At 51.7% G+C, this 20559-nt stretch overlaps 1 protein-coding gene across 1 annotated transcript in view; it reads left to right on the top strand.

Annotated features, from left to right (window-relative positions):
• Window positions 1–20559, top strand: part of shank1 (SH3 and multiple ankyrin repeat domains 1) — a 124594-nt gene that overhangs the window by 22793 nt on the left and 81242 nt on the right. Inside the window, exons 2-6 of the mRNA XM_088923574.1 lie at window positions 812–1402; window positions 16394–16597; window positions 18391–18462; window positions 19364–19472; window positions 19586–19737. Coding sequence (XP_088779700.1) covers window positions 875–1402; window positions 16394–16597; window positions 18391–18462; window positions 19364–19472; window positions 19586–19737 — 1065 coding nt within the window. The 5' untranslated portion in view covers window positions 812–874. The remainder of the gene's footprint in view (window positions 1–811; window positions 1403–16393; window positions 16598–18390; window positions 18463–19363; window positions 19473–19585; window positions 19738–20559) is intronic.

The following is a 20559-nucleotide window of genomic DNA, read 5'->3' on the forward strand; positions in this document are numbered from 1 at the left end:
CTGTCCTGACTGGAGGAGCTCACCCAGCTGTGTCTGGAGAGAAGCCAGGGTATCGGCTTCAGCAACACCCTCTGTGTACAGAAGTGTCCCTGGTTCTGGGTGTAAAATGCCATGTGATTGACACAGCTGTGCCTTGCTTACTGTACCTCTGACCATTTCTGTCACTCCTGTCTCTTCATCTGCTCTCTGTTTCTCTTCTCAGTGCTCTGTCTCCCCTTATGACAGCTGAGGGCTCAGCAAGTCAGTCATACTGCTGGCCTTTTAATCTCCAAGGCACTCGTCTGTCACACATCTCACCTCTCTCAGTGCAGTGTTCATGTACTGGAGTGTCCAGTCAGTGTGTGTGTATTAACCCCTCTCTCTCTCAGTGCAGTGTTCATGTACTGGAGTGTCCAGTCAGTGTGTGTGTATTAACGCCCCTCTCTCTCTCAGTGCAGTGTTCATGTACTGGAGTGTCCAGTCAGTGTGTGTGTATTAACGCCCCTCTCTCTCTCAGTGCAGTGTTCATGTACTGGAGTGTCCAGTCAGTGTGTGTGTATTAACCCCTCTCTCTCTCAGTGCAGTGTTAATGTACTGGAGTGTCCAGTCAGTGTGTGTGTATGAACCCCTCTCTCTCTCAGTGCAGTGTTAATGTCCTGGAGTGTCCAGTCAGTGTGTGTGTATTAACCCCTCTCTCTCTCAGTGCAGTGTTAATGTACTGGAGTGTCCAGTCAGTGTGTCTATTAACCCCTCTCTCTCTGTCAGTGTGTCTATTAACCCCTCTCTCAGTCAGTCACTGTATTAACTCTGAGTTTTTCTCTCTTTATTTCAGTGTCTCTCTCTCTCCTGGTATGAGGTCAAGGGGGTTGCTGCTGTCGCCGTGCCTGCGGTCGCCATGACGATGCCGCTGAGCCCCCTCTCCAGCGATGAGGAGCAGCAGAGGATGCTGGGAAGTTACCAGGACGACGAAGACGACGACGACGACGACGACGACGGAGAAGGAGAGGAAGGGGAGGAGCTAGAGGAAGGGGTGGGGATTGAGGGCGAAGAGGAGGAAGAGGGGCCGGCGATTGGAGAGGGCGGGGCAGGAGAAGGAGAAGGGGAGGAGTCTGACAGCGAGGAGGAGGGGGAGGAGGAGGAGGAGGAGGAGCCAGCGCCTGGCCAATCGCAAGCCGGGAAGGAGGGGCCGCCGCGCCAATCGGGGAATATGATTGGACGAGCTGGGCCGGGGTCCGGCCGACCCAACAACCCGGGACATTACAACCCCCACTCGAACCCGGGGCCGGGACAGGGCAGCGGCTCCAACCCGTCCACAGGGGCCCGGAGGCTGAGGGATCGCAGCCTGAGCACGGCGCCCCCCGTGGAGGACGCCCACATCAGCATGATGGTGTTCAGGATCGGGATTCCGGACATCAAGCAGACGGTGAGTGAGCGCCTGGCTCGTTTGACTGGCGGATGGTGAATGACCGAGGTGCGCTGCAGGTCCTGATCTCTCGTCCCGCGCAGAGGCGATTCTCTCGGCCCCTCTGTGTCCTCCCAGCTCCGTGTCTCCGGCGTTATCGATCTGTGGGTGTGTTTGCTCTGCGGGGTCCTGCATTCCTGCGACTGCTTTATCCTAACGAGCTGCGTGTGCGTGTGCGTGTGCGTGTGCGTGTGCGTGTGCGCGTGCGTGCGTGTGCGCGTGCGTGCGTGCGTGCGTGTGTGTGTGACTTGACTGTGAATTGAGGTCACCTCTCGCCTTCCCCACGTCCTGCTCCACGCCTTGACTCTGCTGACTCTCTCTACTGTACTAACGCTGCATCTGTTCCTGTCTCCCTCTGTCCTTGTCCCGCTCCTCTCTCACCCTCTGTCCTTGTCCCTGTCCTCTCTCTCCCTCTGTCCCTGTCCCCCCTCTCTCTCCCTCTGTCCCTGTCCTCTCTCTCCCTCTGTCTCTGTCTCTGTCCTCTCTCTCCCTCTGTCTCTGTCTCTGTCTCTGTCCTCTCTCGCCCTCTGTCCCTGTCCCCCTTTCTCTTCCTCTGTCCCTGTCCCCCTCTCTCGCCCTCTGTCCCTGTCCTCTCTCGCCCTCTGTCCTTGTCCCCCTTTCTCTCCCTCTGTCCCTGTCCTCTCTCTCCCTCTGTCCCTGTCCCCCTCTCTCTCCCTCTGTCCCTGTCCCCGTCCTCTCTCCCTCTGTCCCTGTCCCCCTCTCTCTCCCTCTGTCCCTGTCCTCTCTCTGTATCTATCCTTCTATCTTTCTCTCTGTATCTATCCTTCTCTCTCTCTGTATCTATCCGTTGGGTTATTCTCTTCTCTCTTAGTCCTTCACTTTCCGTATCCCTCTTTTCTCTCCCTCTCTCTCAGTATCTAATCCCTGCACATTAAGACTGTTCTACATGTCATCTAATTTGCCCTCAATGAGCACTAATTGCTGTTTAATTGTGTCTTAATGAGATCAGGGAGAATCATGCGACAGACACACAAACCAAGAGAATCAGTGGGAAAAGACCGGAAATGTTCCCTGGCAGAGAGCCTCACCGTCTCCCACACTCAGTGATTCACACCGACAGACTCACACAGCTCACACACACAGTACACACACACACAGCACAGACTCACAGCTCACACACACAGCACAGACACACAGCTCACACACACAGTACACACACACACAGCACAGACTCACAGCTCACACACACAGCACAGACACACAGCTCACACACACAGTACAACAGAGACACACAGCTCAACCACACAGTACAACAGAGACTCACAGCACAGACTCACAGCACAGACTCACAGCTCACACACACAGTACACACACACACAGCACAGACTCACAGCTCACACACACAGCACAGACACACAGCTCACACACACAGTACAACAGAGACACACAGCTCACACACACAGTACAACAGAGACTCACAGCACAGACTCACAGCACAGACTCACAGCACAGACTCACAGCTCACACACACTGTACAGCACAGACTCACAGCTCACACACACAGTACAGCACAGACACACAGCTCACACACAGTACAGACTCACAGCTCACACACACAGTACAGCACAGACACACAGCTCACACACAGTACAGACTCACAGCTCACACACACAGTACAGGACAGACACTCACAGCACAGACACACAGCTCACACACACTGTACAGGACAGACACACACAGCCCACACACACAGTACAGCACAGACTCACAGCTCACACACACAGTACAGCACAGACTCACAGCTCACACACACAGTACAGCACAGACACACAGCTCACACACAGTACAGACTCACAGCTCACACACACAGTACAGGACAGACACTCACAGCACAGACACACAGCTCACACACACAGTACAGCACAGACTCACAGCTCACACACACAGTACAGCACAGACTCACAGCTCACACACACAGTACAGCACAGACACACAGCTCACACACAGTACAGACTCACAGCTCTCACACACAGTACAGGACAGACTCGCAGCTCACACACACAGTACAGCACAGACTCACAGCTCACACACACAGTACAGCACAGACTCACAGCTCACACACAGTACAGATTCACAGCTCACACACACAGTACAGGACAGACTCACAGCACAGACACACAGCTCACACACACTGTACAGCAGAGACACTCACAGCACAGACACACAGCTCACACACACTGTACAGCACAGACACACAGCTCACACACACAGTACAGCACAGACACACAGTACAGTACAGACACACAGCTCACACACACTGTACAGTACAATGAGAGAGACGGGTACTGAGAGAGGACAGACACAGGGGAAAGAGAGACAAGGACAGACACAGGGGAGAGAGAGACAGGGACAGAGAGAGGAGAGAAAGACGGGGACAGGGGAGAGAGAGACAAGGACAGAGACAGGGACAGAGAGGAGAGAGGCGAGAGACAGGGACAGAGAGAGGCGAGAGGGACAAGGGAGAGAGAGAGGCGAGAGAGAGCGAAGCAAGGAGAAAGTCAAGGATTGAGAGAGTCTGGGAGAGAGAAAACAAGTGAGACAAGAGAGGGAAAGACAGAGATCGGGGGGAGGGGGACTTCTCCCTAAAGACCTCATTAAACACTTCTGAACCCCCCTACTGGTGCCTCAGCATTTACCCTGCAGATCATGTCTGGAGGACAGGGAGGAGAGAGAGGGAGAGTAGGAGGGCAGTAACAGAGGGATGGATCATTAGTAACACTCTTCAATATTGCATAAATATTTACAGCACAGTATTAGTCTCCCTGGCAAAACTAAAACAGGACTCAACCTGTTTTCCGATGTCAGGAAGCTCGGCGCAGTCCGGAGGCGCCTGCGCTTGGGAAGCATTGGAGTCTGGGACAGCTCCAACTGGGACACCCCCACTCCCCCCTCCCCAGAGCAGCCCGGGGTGCAGACACCTGCCAAACTGCCCCACAGCCACGCAGAACCCCCTCTCCTGCCCCTCGGCCACCAGAGCTGAATAATTCAGGCGCCTGGAGCTCAGGGAGAGACCAGCAGGCTCAGCAACACTCAACAACCGGCACCCATGAGGGGTACAGGCTCCCCAGCAGAGAGAGATAAAGAGAGACCCACCACCAATAACCAGCTTACACCAGACACACCCGCCACCAATAACCAGCTCACACCAGACACACCCACCACCAATAACCAGCTCACACCAGACACACCCGCCACCAATAACCAGCTCACACCAGACACACCCACCACCAATAACCAGCTCACACCAGACACACCAGACACACCCACCATCAATAACCAGCTCACACCAGACACACCAGACACACCCACCATCAATAAACAGCTCACACCAGACACACCCACCATCAATAACCAGCTCACACCAGACACACCAGACACACCCACCATCAATAACCAGCTCACACCAGACACACCCACCATCAATAACCAGCTCACACCAGACACACCAGACACACCCGCCACCAATAACCAGCTCACACCAGACACACCCACCATCAATAACCAGCTCACACCAGACACACCAGACACACCCGCCACCAATAACCAGCTCACACCAGACACACCCACCATCAATAACCAGCTCACACCAGACACACCAGACACACCCACCATCAATAACCAGCTCACACCAGACACACCAGACACACCCACCATCAATAACCAGCTCACACCAGACACACCCACCATCAATAACCAGCTCACACCAGACACACCAGACACACCCACCATCAATAACCAGCTCACACCAGACACACCCACCATCAATAACCAGCTCACACCAGACACACCAGACACACCCACCATCAATAACCAGCTCACACCAGACACACCCGCCACCAATAACCAGATCACACCAGACACACCAGACACACCCACCATCAATAACCAGCTCACACCAGACACACCAGACACACCCACCATCAATAACCAGCTCACACCAGACACACCAGACACACCCACCATCAATAACCAGCTCACACCAGACACACCCACCACCAATAACCAGCTCACACCAGACACACCCACCATCAATAACCAGCTCACACCAGACACACCCACCACCAATAACCAGCTCACACCAGACACACCAGACACACCCACCACCAATAACCAGCACACACCAGACACACCCACCATCAATAACCAGCTCACACCAGACACACCAGACACACCCACCATCAATAACCAGCTCACACCAGACACACCAGACACACCCACCATCAATAACCAGCTCACACCAGACACACCAGACACACCCACCACCAATAACCAGCTCACACCAGACACACCCACCATCAATAACCAGCTCACACCAGACACACCAGACACACCCGCCATCAATAAACAGCTCACACCAGACACACCCACCATCAATAACCAGCTCACACCAGACACACCAGACATACCCACCATCAATAACCAGCTCACACCAGACACACTCGCCACCAATAACCAGCTTACACCAGACACACCCACCATCAATAACCAGCTCACACCAGACACACTCGCCACCAATAACCAGCTCACACCAGACACACCAGACACACCCACCATCAATAACCAGCTCACACCAGACACACCAGACACACCCACTATCAATAACCAGCTCACACCAGACACACCAGACACACCCACCATCAATAACCAGCTCACACCAGACACACCCACCATCAATAACCAGCTCACACCAGACACACCCACCATCAATAACCAGCTCACACCAGACACACCAGACACACCCACCACCAATAACCAGCTCACACCAGACACACCAGACACACCCACCACCAATAACCAGCTCACACCAGACACACCAGACACACCCACCATCAATAACCAGCTCACACCAGACACACCAGACACACCCACCATCAATAACCAGCTCACACCAGACACACCCACCACCAATAACCAGCTCACACCAGACACACCCACCATCAATAACCAGCTCACACCAGACACACCCACCACCAATAACCAGCTCACACCAGACACACCCACCATCAATAACAAGCTCACACCAGACACACCAGACACACCCACCATCAACAACCAGCTCACACCAGACACACCAGACACACCCACCATCAATAACCAGCTCACACCAGACACACCCACCATCAATAACCAGCTCACACCAGACACACCCACCATCAATAACCAGCTCACACCAGACACACCAGACACACCCACCATCAATAACCAGCTCACACCAGACACACCAGACACACCCACCATCAATAACCAGCTTACACCAGACACACCAGACACACCCACCATCAATAACCAGCTCACACCAGACACACCCACCATCAATAACCAGCTCACACCAGACACACCCACCATCAATAACCAGCTCACACCAGACACACCCACCATCAATAACCAGCTCACACCAGACACACCCACCACCAATAACCAGCTCACACCAGACACACCCACCACCAATAACCAGCTCACACCAGACACACCAGACACACCCACCATCAATAACCAGCTCACACCAGACACACCCACCATCAATAACCAGCTCACACCAGACACACCAGACACACCCACCATCAATAACCAGCACACACCAGACACACCAGACACACCCACCATCAATAACCAGCTCACACCAGACACACCAGACACACCCACCATCAATAACCAGCTCACACCAGACACACCAGACACACCCACCATCAATAACCAGCTGACACCAGACACACCCACCATCAATAACCAGCTCACACCAGACACACCCACCACCAATAACCAGCTCACACCAGACACACCCACCATCAATAACCAGCTCACACCAGACACACCCACCATCAATAACCAGCACACACCAGACACACCCACCACCAATAACCAGCTCACACCAGACACACCCACCACCAATAACCAGCTCACACCAGACACACCCACCATCAATAACCAGCTCACACCAGACACACCAGACACACCCACCATCAATAACCAGCTCACACCAGACACACCCACCATCAATAACCAGCTCACACCAGACACACCAGACACACCCACCATCAATAACCAGCTCACACCAGACACACCAGACACACCCACCATCAATAACCAGCTCACACCAGACACACCAGACACACCCACCATCAATAACCAGCTCACACCAGACACACCAGACACACCCACCATCAATAACCAGCTCACACCAGACACACCCACCATCAATAACCAGCTCACACCAGACACACCAGACACACCCACCACCAATAACCAGCTCACACCAGACACACCCACCATCAATAACCAGCTCACACCAGACACACCAGACACACCCACCATCAATAACCAGCTCACACCAGACACACCCACCATCAATAACCAGCTCACACCAGACACACCAGACACACCCACCATCAATAACCAGCTCACACCAGACACACCCACCATCAATAACCAGCTCACACCAGACACACCAGACACACCCACCATCAATAACCAGCTCACACCAGACACACCAGACACACCCACCATCAATAACCAGCTCACACCAGACACACCAGACACACCCACCATCAATAACCAGCTCACACCAGACACACTAGACACACCCACCATCAATAACCAGCACACACCAGACACACCCACCATCAATAACCAGCTCAAACCAGACACACCCACCACCAATAACCAGCTCACACCAGACACACCCACCATCAATAACCAGCTCACACCAGACACACCCACCATCAATAACCAGCTCACACCAGACACACCCACCACCAATAACCAGCTCACACCAGACACACCCACCATCAATAACCAGCTCACACCAGACACACCAGACACACCCACCATCAATAACCAGCTCACACCAGACACACCAGACACACCCACCACCAATAACCAGCTCACACCAGACACACCCACCACCAATAACCAGCTCACACCAGACACACCAGACACACCCACCATCAATAACCAGCTCACACCAGACACACCCACCATCAATAATCAGCTCACACCAGACACACCAGACACACCCACCATCAATAACCAGCTCACACCAGACACACCAGACACACCCACCATCAATAACCAGCTCACACCAGACACACCCACCACCAATAACCAGCTCACACCAGACACACCAGACACACCCACCACCAATAACCAGCTCACACCAGACACACCAGACACACCCACCATCAATAACCAGCTCACACCAGACACACCAGACACACCCACCATCAATAACCAGCTCACACCAGACACACCCACCACCAATAACCAGCTCACACCAGACACACCCACCATCAATAACCAGCTCACACCAGACACACCAGACACACCCACCATCAATAACCAGCTCACACCAGACACACCAGACACACCCACCACCAATAACCAGCTCACACCAGACACACCCACCATCAATAACCAGCTCACACCAGACACACCAGACACACCCACCATCAATAACCAGCTCACACCAGACACACCCACCATCAATAACCAGCTCACACCAGACACACCAGACACACCCACCATCAATAACCAGCTCACACCAGACACACCAGACACACCCACCATCAATAACCAGCTCACACCAGACACACCCACCATCAATAACCAGCTCACACCAGACACACCAGACACACCCACCATCAATAACCAGCTCACACCAGACACACCAGACACACCCACCATCAATAACCAGCACACACCAGACACACTAGACACACCCACCATCAATAACCAGCACACACCAGACACACCCACCATCAATAACCAGCTCACACCAGACACACCCACCATCAATAACCAGCTCACACCAGACACACTAGACACACCCACCATCAATAACCAGCACACACCAGACACACCCACCATCAATAACCAGCACACACCAGACACACCCACCATCAATAACCAGCTCACACCAGACACACCCACCACCAATAACCAGCTCACACCAGACACACCAGACACACCCACCATCAATAACCAGCTCACACCAGACACACCCACCATCAATAATCAGCTCACACCAGACACACCAGACACACCCACCATCAATAACCAGCTCACACCAGACACACCAGACACACCCACCATCAATAACCAGCTCACACCAGACACACCAGACACACCCACCATCAATAACCAGCTCACACCAGACACACCCACCACCAATAACCAGCTCACACCAGACACACCCACCATCAATAACCAGCTCACACCAGACACACCCACCATCAATAACCAGCTCACACCAGCTCACACCAGACACACCAGACACACCCACCATCAATAACCAGCTCACACCAGACACACCCACCATCAATAACCAGCTCACACCAGACACACCAGACACACCCACCATCAATAACCAGCTCACACCAGACACACCAGACACACCCACCATCAATAACCAGCTCACACCAGACACACCCACCATCAATAACCAGCTCACACCAGACACACCAGACACACCCACCATCAATAACCAGCTCACACCAGACACACCAGACACACCCACCATCAATAACCAGCACACACCAGACACACTAGACACACCCACCATCAATAACCAGCACACACCAGACACACCCACCATCAATAACCAGCTCACACCAGACACACCCACCATCAATAACCAGCTCACACCAGACACACTAGACACACCCACCATCAATAACCAGCACACACCAGACACACCCACCATCAATAACCAGCACACACCAGACACACCCACCATCAATAACCAGCTCACACCAGACACACCCACCACCAATAACCAGCTCACACCAGACACACCAGACACACCCACCATCAATAACCAGCTCACACCAGACACACCCACCATCAATAATCAGCTCACACCAGACACACCAGACACACCCACCATCAATAACCAGCTCACACCAGACACACCAGACACACCCACCATCAATAACCAGCTCACACCAGACACACCAGACACACCCACCATCAATAACCAGCTCACACCAGACACACCCACCACCAATAACCAGCTCACACCAGACACACCCACCATCAATAACCAGCTCACACCAGACACACCCACCATCAATAACCAGCTCACATCAGCTCACACCAGACACACCCACCATCAATAACCAGCTCACACCAGACACACCCACCATCAATAACCAGCTCACACCAGACACACCAGACACACCCACCACCAATAACCAGCTCACACCAGACACACCCACCATCAATAACCAGCTCACACCAGACACACCAGACACACCCACCATCAATAACCAGCTCACACCAGACACACCCACCACCAATAACCAGATCACACCAGACACACCAGACACACCCACCATCAATAACCAGCTCACACCAGACACACCAGACACACCCACCATCAATAACCAGCTCACACCAGACACACCAGACACACCCACCATCAATAACCAGCTCACACCAGACACACCAGACACACCCACCACCAATAACCAGCTCACACCAGACACACCCACCATCAATAACCAGCTCACACCAGACACACCAGACACACCCACCACCAATAACCAGCTCACACCAGACACACCCACCATCAATAACCAGCTCAAACCAGACACACCCACCACCAATAACCAGCTCACACCAGACACACCAGACACACCCACCATCAATAACCAGCTCACACCAGACACACCAGACACACCCACCACCAATAACCAGCTCACACCAGACACACCCACCATCAATAACCAGCTCACACCAGACACACCCACCATCAATAACCAGCTCACACCAGACACACCAGACACACCCACCATCAATAACCAGCTCACACCAGACACACCAGACACACCCACCATCAATAACCAGCTCACACCAGACACACCCACCATCAATAACCAGCTCACACCAGACACACCCACCATCAATAACCAGCTCACACCAGACACACCAGACACACCCACCATCAATAACCAGCTCACACCAGACACACCCACCATCAATAACCAGCTCACACCAGACACACCCACCATCAATAACCAGCTCACACCAGACACACCAGACACACCCACCACCAATAACCAGCTCACACCAGACACACCCACCATCAATAACCAGCTCACACCAGACACACCAGACACACCCACCACCAATAACCAGCTCACACCAGACACACCCACCATCAATAACCAGCTCAAACCAGACACACCCACCACCAATAACCAGCTCACACCAGACACACCAGACACACCCACCATCAATAACCAGCTCACACCAGACACACCAGACACACCCACCACCAATAACCAGCTCACACCAGACACACCCACCATCAATAACCAGCTCACACCAGACACACCCACCATCAATAACCAGCTCACACCAGACACACCAGACACACCCACCATCAATAACCAGCTCACACCAGACACACCAGACACACCCACCATCAATAACCAGCTCACACCAGACACACCCACCATCAATAACCAGCTCACACCAGACACACCCACCATCAATAACCAGCTCACACCAGACACACCAGACACACCCACCATCAATAACCAGCTCACACCAGACACACCCACCATCAATAACCAGCTCACACCAGACACACCCACCATCAATAACCAGCTCACACCAGACACACCAGACACACCCACCATCAATAACCAGCTCACACCAGACACACCCACCATCAATAACCAGCTCACACCAGACACACCCACCATCAATAACCAGCTCACACCAGACACACCAGACACACCCACCATCAATAACCAGCTCACACCAGACACACCCACCATCAATAACCAGATCACACCAGACACACCAGACACACCCACCATCAATAACCAGCTCACACCAGACACACCAGACACACCCACCATCAATAACCAGCTCACACCAGACACACCAGACACACCCACCATCAATAACCAGCTCACACCAGACACACCCACCATCAATAACCAGATCACACCAGACACACCAGACACACCCACCATCAATAACCAGCTCACACCAGACACACCAGACACACCAGACACACCCACCATCAATAACCAGCTCACACCAGACACACCAGACACACCCACCATCAATAACCAGCTAGGCAGTGGTATTGTTTAGGTTTTTGATCAAGCTTATAGATCTGTGTTGTGTTGTCGGATGTATTATCGCTATTATCGATCAGTGATATGGATAAGGCCCGCTGTCTGTTGGTCAGGCAGTGGTGGTGATATAAATCCAGATTGTTCTCAGTTATTGCTTGGGTCTGTAGTGGAATCTCCTGGGATTTAATATATAATTTTAGATATTGTAAGATTACAGTAATTACTCTGCAATCATTTCCCCATAATTATTGTTATTAAGAGACAGATTTCCTCCTCTCGTGCTGCTCTCTTCTCTCTGTCTCTCTTCAGCAGAGATTTTCACACACATGTGCCATCCCATAATACTTGCTGGTTCTGCCTCCCAGGGCCCTAGCCAGGCGTAACCAAGGCAACTAGCAGCTTGCTTCGCTAATGAATGAGTTGCCATGGCAATGAATTGGCTAGACGCACATGCTGAGAGAGAGAGGGGGGTTAATACACTGACTGCCTACTCCCAATGCAGAAAGAGCACTGTTACTGCTGTGACAGATACTACAGTACTACTGCTGCTCCTACTGTCACTGCTGCTGCTACTACCACTCTTACTGCAGCTAGTAATACTGTCACTGCTGCTACAGTACTACTGCTGCTCCTACTGTCACTGCTGCTGCTACTACCACTCTTACTGCAGCTAGTAATACTGTCACTGTTTCTACAGTACTACTGCTGCTCCTACTGTCACTGCTGCTGTTACTACCACTCTTACTACAGCTAGTAGTAATGTCACTGCTGCTACAGTACTACCGCTGCTCCTACTGTCACTGCTGCTGTTACTACCACTCTTACTACAGTTAGTAATACTGTTACTGCTGCTACAGTACTACTGCTGCTCCTACTGTCACTGCTGCTGCTACTACCACTCTTACTACAGTAAGTAGTAATGTTACTGCTGCTACAGTACTACTGCTGCTCCTACTGTCACTGCTGCTGCTACTACCACTCTTACTACAGCTAGTAATACTGTCACTGCTGCTACAGTACTACTGCTGCTCCTACTGTCACTGCTGCTGTTACTACCACTCTTACTACAGCTAGTAATACTGTCACTGCTGCTACAGTACTACTGCTGCTCCTACTGTCACTGCTGCTGCTACTACCACTCTTACTACAGTAAGTAGTAATGTTACTGCTGCTACAGTACTACTGCTGCTCCTACTGTCACTGCTGCTGCTACTACCACTCTTACTACAGCTAGTAATACTGTTACTGCTGCTACAGTACTACTGCTGCTCCTACGGTCACTGCTGCTGTTACTTCCACTCTTACTACAGCTAGTAATACTGTCACTGCTGCTACAGTACTACTGCTGCTCCTACTGTCACTGCTGCTGCTACTACCACTCTTACTACAGCTAGTAATACTGTCACTGTTTCTACAGTACTACTGCTGCTCCTACTGTCACTGCTGCTGTTACTACCACTCTTACTACAGCTAGTAGTAATGTCACTGCTGCTACAGTACTACCGCTGCTCCTACTGTCACTGCTGCTGTTACTACCACTCTTACTACAGCTAGTAATACTGTCACTGCTGCTACAGTACTACTGCTGCTCCTACTGTCACTGCTGCTGTTACTACCACTCTTACTACAGCTAGTAGTAATGTCACTGCTGCTACAGTACTATCGCTGCTCCTACTGTCACTGCTGCTGTTACTACCACTCTTACTACAGCTAGTAATACTGTCACTGCTGCTACAGTACTACTGCTGCTCCTACTGTCACTGCTGCTGTTACTACCACTCTTACTACAGCTAGTAATACTGTTACTGCTGCTACAGTACTACTGCTGCTCCTACGGTCACTGCTGCTGTTACTTCCACTCTTACTACAGCTAGTAATACTGTCACTGCTGCTACAGTACTACTGCTGCTCCTACTGTCACTGCTGCTGCTACTACCACTCTTACTACAGCTAGTAATACTGTCACTGTTTCTACAGTACTACTGCTGCTCCTACTGTCACTGCTGCTGTTACTACCACTCTTACTACAGCTAGTAGTAATGTCACTGCTGCTACAGTACTACCGCTGCTCCTACTGTCACTGCTGCTGTTACTACCACTCTTACTACAGCTAGTAATACTGTCACTGCTGCTACAGTACTACTGCTGCTCCTACTGTCACTGCTGCTGTTACTACCACTCTTACTACAGCTAGTAGTAATGTCACTGCTGCTACAGTACTATCGCTGCTCCTACTGTCACTGCTGCTGTTACTACCACTCTTACTACAGCTAGTAATACTGTCACTGCTGCTACAGTACTACCGCTGCTCCTACTGTCACTGCTGCTGCTACTACCACTCTTACTACAGTAAGTAGTAATGTTACTGCTGCTACAGTACTACTGCTGCTCCTACTGTCACTGCTGCTGTTACTACCACTCTTACTACAGCTAGTAATACTGTCACTGCTGCTGTTGTAGTTCCTTCACATGAGAAGCTACCTTTCAGGTACTTCTGAATATGATTAAAGATGAATATATCATGAAAAAATAGACTTTAGTATTTCTCATTTAGAATATAAAACAATAATTATAAGTAACGTCTGATCTTGAACTTTGGAGTAGAAAAAAAAAGAACTTGCGAGGGTTCCTGTCAAGCAACTAATTTGATCAATTAAGGATTCAGTTAGCTAACGAGCTCAGCTGTGCTGAGAAGCACGCACATGAAATATTTCCTGCGCAAGTCCAAGCAATGACACACCCTGCTGAAGGCTCATGCCATGTCATCCTTCTGAACAGCTGAGAACTGTAGATTCCAGCCAGTCAGTGTGTGTGTATTAACCCCTCTCTCTCTCAGTGCAGTGTTAATGTACTGGAGTGTCCAGTCAGTGTGTGTGTATGAACCCCTCTCTCTCTCAGTGCAGTGTTAATGTACTGGAGTGTCCAGTCAGTGTGTCTGTATGAACCCCTCTCTCTCTCAGTGCAGTGTTAAAGTACTGGAGTGTCCAGTCAGTGTGTGTGTATTAACCCCTCTCTCTCTCAGTGCAGTGTTAATGTACTGGAGTGTCCAGTCAGTGTGTCTGTATTAACCCCTCTCTCTCTCAGTGCAGTGTTAATGTACTGGAGTGTCCAGTCAGTGTGTCTGTATTAACCCCTCTCTCTCTCAGTGCAGTGTTAATGTACTGGAGTGTCCAGTCAGTGTGTCTGTATGAACCCCTCTCTCTCTCTCAGTGCAGTGTTAATGTATTGGAGTGTCCAGTCAGTGTGTCTGTATTAACCCCTCTCTCTCTCAGTGCAGTGTTAATGTACTGGAGTGTGCAGTCAGTGTGTCTGTATTAACCCCTCTCTCTCTCAGTGCAGTGTTAATGTACTGGAGTGTCCAGTCAGTGTGTCTGTATTAACCCCTCTCTCTCTCAGTGCAGTGTTAATGTACTGGAGTGTGCAGTCAGTGTGTGTGTATGAACCCCTCTCTCTCAGTGCAGTGTTAATGTACTGGAGTGTCCAGTCAGTGTGTGTGTATTAACCCCTCTCTCTCTCAGTGCAGTGTTAATGTACTGGAGTGTGCAGTCAGTGTGTGTGTATTAACCCCTCTCTCTCTCAGTGCAGTGTTCATGTACTGGAGTGTCCAGTCAGTGTGTGTGTATGAACCCCTCTCTCTCTCAGTGCAGTGTTAATGTACTGGAGTGTCCAGTCAGTGTGTCTGTATTAACCCCTCTCTCTCTCAGTGCAGTGTTAATGTACTGGAGTGTCCAGTCAGTGTGTGTGTATTAACCCCTCTCTCTCTCTCAGTGCAGTGTTAATGTACTGGAGTGTGCAGTCAGTGTGTGTATTGACCCCTCTCTCTCTGGGCCTCTGTGTGCAGAAGTGTCTGAGGTTCAATCCTGATGCCACAGTGTGGACGGCGAAGCAGCAGGTGCTGTGCTCGCTGACGGAGAGTCTGAAGGATGTGCTGAACTACGGGCTGTTCCAGCCGGCCACCAACGGCCACGACGCCAAGTTCCTGGAGGAGGAGAGGCTGCTCCGCGACTACCCACAATCCTTTGAGAAAGGCGTGCCGTACTTGGAGGTGAACCATCACAGGAGTGAAACCAGTGTGTGAGAGTGCGTCAGTGCGTCAGTGAGAGTGTGTCTGTCAGTCTGTCAGTGAGAGTGTGTCTGTCAGTGTGTCAATAAGAGTGTGTGTCAGTGAGAGTGTGTGTCTGACAGTGTGTCAGTGAGAGTGTGTCTGTCAGTCTGTCAGTGAGAGTGTGTCTGTCAGTGTGTCAATAAGAGTGTGTGTCAGTGAGAGTGTGTGTCTGTCAGTCTGTCAGTGAGAGTGTGTCTGTCAGTGTGTCAATAAGAGTGTGTGTCAGTGAGAGTGTGTGTCTGACAGTGTGTCAGTGAGAGGGTGTCTGCCAGTCTGTCAGTGAGAGTGTGTCTGTCAGTGTGTCAGTGAGAGTGTGTCTGTCAGTGTGTCAGTGAGAGTGTGTCTGTCAGTGTGTCAATAAGAGTGTGTGTCAGTGAGAGTGTGTGTCTGACAGTGTGTCAGTGAGAGTGTGTCTGTCAGTCTGTCAGTGAGAGTGTGTCTGTCAGTGTGTCAATAAGAGTGTGTGTCAGTGAGAGTGTGTGTCTGTCAGTCTGTCAGTGAGAGGGTGTCTGTCAGTCTGTCAGTGAGAGTGTGTCTGTCAGTGTGTCAATAAGAGTGTGTGTCAGTGAGAGTGTGTGTCTGACAGTGTGTCAGTGAGAGGGTGTCTGTCAGTCTGTCAGTGAGAGTGTGTCTGTCAGTGTGTCAATAAGAGTGTGTGTCAGTGAGAGTGTGTCTGTCAGTCTGTCAGTGAGAGTGTGTCTGTCAGTGTGTCAGTGAGAGTGTGTCTGTCAGTGTGTCAATAAGAGTGTGTGTCAGTGAGAGTGTGTGTCTGTCAGTCTGTCAGTGAGAGTGTGTCTGTCAGTCTGTCAGTGAGAGTGTGTCTGTCAGTGTGTCAATAAGAGTGTGTGTCAGTGAGAGTGTGTGTCTGACAGTGTGTCAGTGAGAGTGTGTCTGTCAGTCTGTCAGTGAGAGTGTGTCTGTCAGTGTGTCAATAAGAGTGTGTGTCAGTGAGAGTGTGTGTCTGACAGTGTGTCAGTGAGAGTGTGTCTGTCAGTCTGTCAGTGAGAGTGTGTCTGTCAGTGTGTCAATAAGAGTGTGTGTCTGACAGTGTGTCAGTGAGAGTGTGTCTGTCAGTCTGTCAGTGAGAGTGTGTCTGTCAGTGTGTCAATAAGAGTGTGTGTCAGTGAGAGTGTGTGTCTGACAGTGTGTCAGTGAGAGTGTGTCTGACGTGTGACAGTGAGAGTGTGTCAGTGAGAGTGTCAGTGTGACAGTGTGTCAGTGAGAGTGTGTGTCTGACAGTGTGACAGTGTGTCTGACAGTGTGACAGTGTGTCAGTGAGAGTGACAGTGTGTCTGACAGTGTGACAGTGTGCCAGTGAGAGTGACAGTGTGCCAGTGAGAGTGACAGTGTGTCTGACAGTGTGACAGTGTGCCAGTGAGAGTGACAGTGTGTCTGACAGTGTGACAGTGTGTCTGACAGTGTGACAGTGTGTCAGTGAGAGTGACAGTGTGTCTGACAGTGTGACAGTGTGTCAGTGAGAGTGTCAGTGTGACAGTGTGCCAGTGAGAGTGACAGTGTGTCTGACAGTGTGACAGTGTGCCAGTGTGAGTGACAGTGTGCCAGTGAGAGTGACAGTGTGTCTGACAGTGTGACAGTAAGTGTGTCTGTCGCTGAGAGTGTGTGTCTGTCGCTGAGAGTGTGTGTCTGTCAGTGTGTCAGTGTGTCTGTGTTCCAGTGTGCGAGTGTGTGGGTGTTTATATTCTTGAAGTTTTCTTCATCTGTTTTTCACACAGTTCCGGTACAAGACCCGGGTCTATAAACAGACCAACCTGGATGAGAAACAACTGGCTAAACTTCATACTAAGGTACTGTACAAACACACTGTCTCCCACACACTCCGTGTCACTCACACAGCCCCTGTCTGTCTCCCCCAGACCAGTATGACCCCCTGTCTGTCTCTCCCAGGCCAGTATGACCCCCTGTCTGTCTCTCCCAGGCCAGTATGACCCCCTGTCTGTCTCCCCCAGGCCAGTATGACCCCCTGTCTGTCTCCCCCAGGCCAGTATGACCTGTCTGTCTCTCCCAGGCCAGTATGACCCCCTGTCTGTCTCTCCCAGGCCAGTATGACCTGTCTGTCTCCCCCAGGCCAGTATGACCCCCTGTCTGTCTCCCCCAGACCAGTATGACCCCCTGTCTGTCTCTCCCAGACCAGTATGACCTGTCTGTCTCCCCCAGACCAGTATGACCCCCTGTCTGTCTCCCCCAGGCCAGTATGACCTGTCTGTCTCTCCCAGGCCAGTATGACCCCCTGTCTGTCTCTCCCAGGCCAGTATGACCTGTCTGTCTCCCCCAGGCCAGTATGACCCCCTGTCTGTCTCCCCCAGGCCAGTATGACCCCCTGTCTGTCTCTCCCAGACCAGTATGACCTGTCTGTCTCCCCCAGACCAGTATGACCCCCTGTCTGTCTCCCCCAGGCCAGTATGACCTGTCTGTCTCTCCCAGACCAGTATGACCCCCTGTCTGTCTCTCCCAGACCAGTATGACCTGTCTGTCTCCCCCAGGCCAGTATGACCTGTCTGTCTCCCCCAGACCAGTATGACCCCCTGTCTGTCTCTCCCAGGCCAGTATGACCTGTCTGTCTCCCCCAGGCCAGTATGACCCCCTGTCTGTCTCTCCCAGACCAGTATGACCTGTCTGTCTCCCCCAGACCAGTATGACCCCCTGTCTGTCTCTCCCAGGCCAGTATGACCTGTCTGTCTCCCCCAGGCCAGCCTGAAGAAGTTCATCGACTACGTCCAGAGCAGCACGACAGAGAAGATGGCCAAGTTCCTGGACAAGGGGCTCGACCCCAACTACCACGACAATGACAGCGGAGGTAGGGGGCCCCTCCCCCCGCAGTCGCAGCGGCGCTGTCGGCGCACTGGTCACGGGAGCAGGAGCAGGCCGCGAGTCTGCGTTAACCGCCCCCTCTCTCCCTCCCTCCCGCAGAGACGCCCCTCTCTCTGGCGGTGCAGTCCGAGCTGGGGGTGGATGGCATCAGGGTGCTGTGTCTGGGAGGGGCCCACATTGACTTCCGCTCTCGGGACGGCCTGACGCCCCTCCACAAGGCCGCCCGGGCCCATAACCACGCCGCCCTGCTGGTAACGACGCCGCTACTGCAGGGGCACGATTCACGTCTCAGTCTCCTCTTACTGACTGTCAGCTCCCTCTCCCTCTCCCTCTCAGTTCAGGGTGCTTCATTGGCCCAATGAGTAACATCAGTGTTGCCAAAGCAAAACAAATACAATTAACATAGAACAAAAATCTACAGACACTTACAATAAAGACTCAATCCTGATATATTTACATATAAACACATGGAGCATTATTGAGAGACAGGCTCCCTGTCTGTTCCTCAGGCTGGGACAGGAGGTCACACACTGTATTATTATTATTGAGAGACGGGCTCACTGTCTGTTCCTCAGGCTGGGACAGGAGATCACACACTGTATTATTATTATTGAGAGACAGGCTCACTGTCTGTTCCTCAGGCTGTGACAGGAGATCACACACTGTATTATTATTATTATTGAGAGACAGGCTCACTGTCTGTTCCTCAGGCTGGGACAGGAGATCACACACTGTATTATTATTATTATTGAGAGACAGGCTCACTGTCTGTTCCTCAGGCTGGGACAGGAGATCACACACTGTATTATTATTATTGAGAGACAGGCTCACTGTCTGTTCCTCAGGCTGGGACAGGAGAACACACACTGTATTATTATTATTGAGAGACGGGCTCACTGTCTGTTCCTCAGGCTGGGACAGGAGATCACACACTGTATTATTATTATTGAGAGACAGGCTCCCTGTCTGTTCCTCAGGCTGTGACAGGAGATCACACACTGTATTATTATTATTGAGAGACAGGCTCACTGTCTGTTCCTCAGGCTGGGACAGGAGATCACACACTGTATTAT

Source organism: Atractosteus spatula, chromosome 8 (genome assembly GCF_055471065.1).
Source record: "Atractosteus spatula isolate fAtrSpa1 chromosome 8, fAtrSpa1.hap1, whole genome shotgun sequence".
Taxonomy (NCBI): Eukaryota; Metazoa; Chordata; class Actinopteri; order Semionotiformes; family Lepisosteidae; genus Atractosteus; species Atractosteus spatula.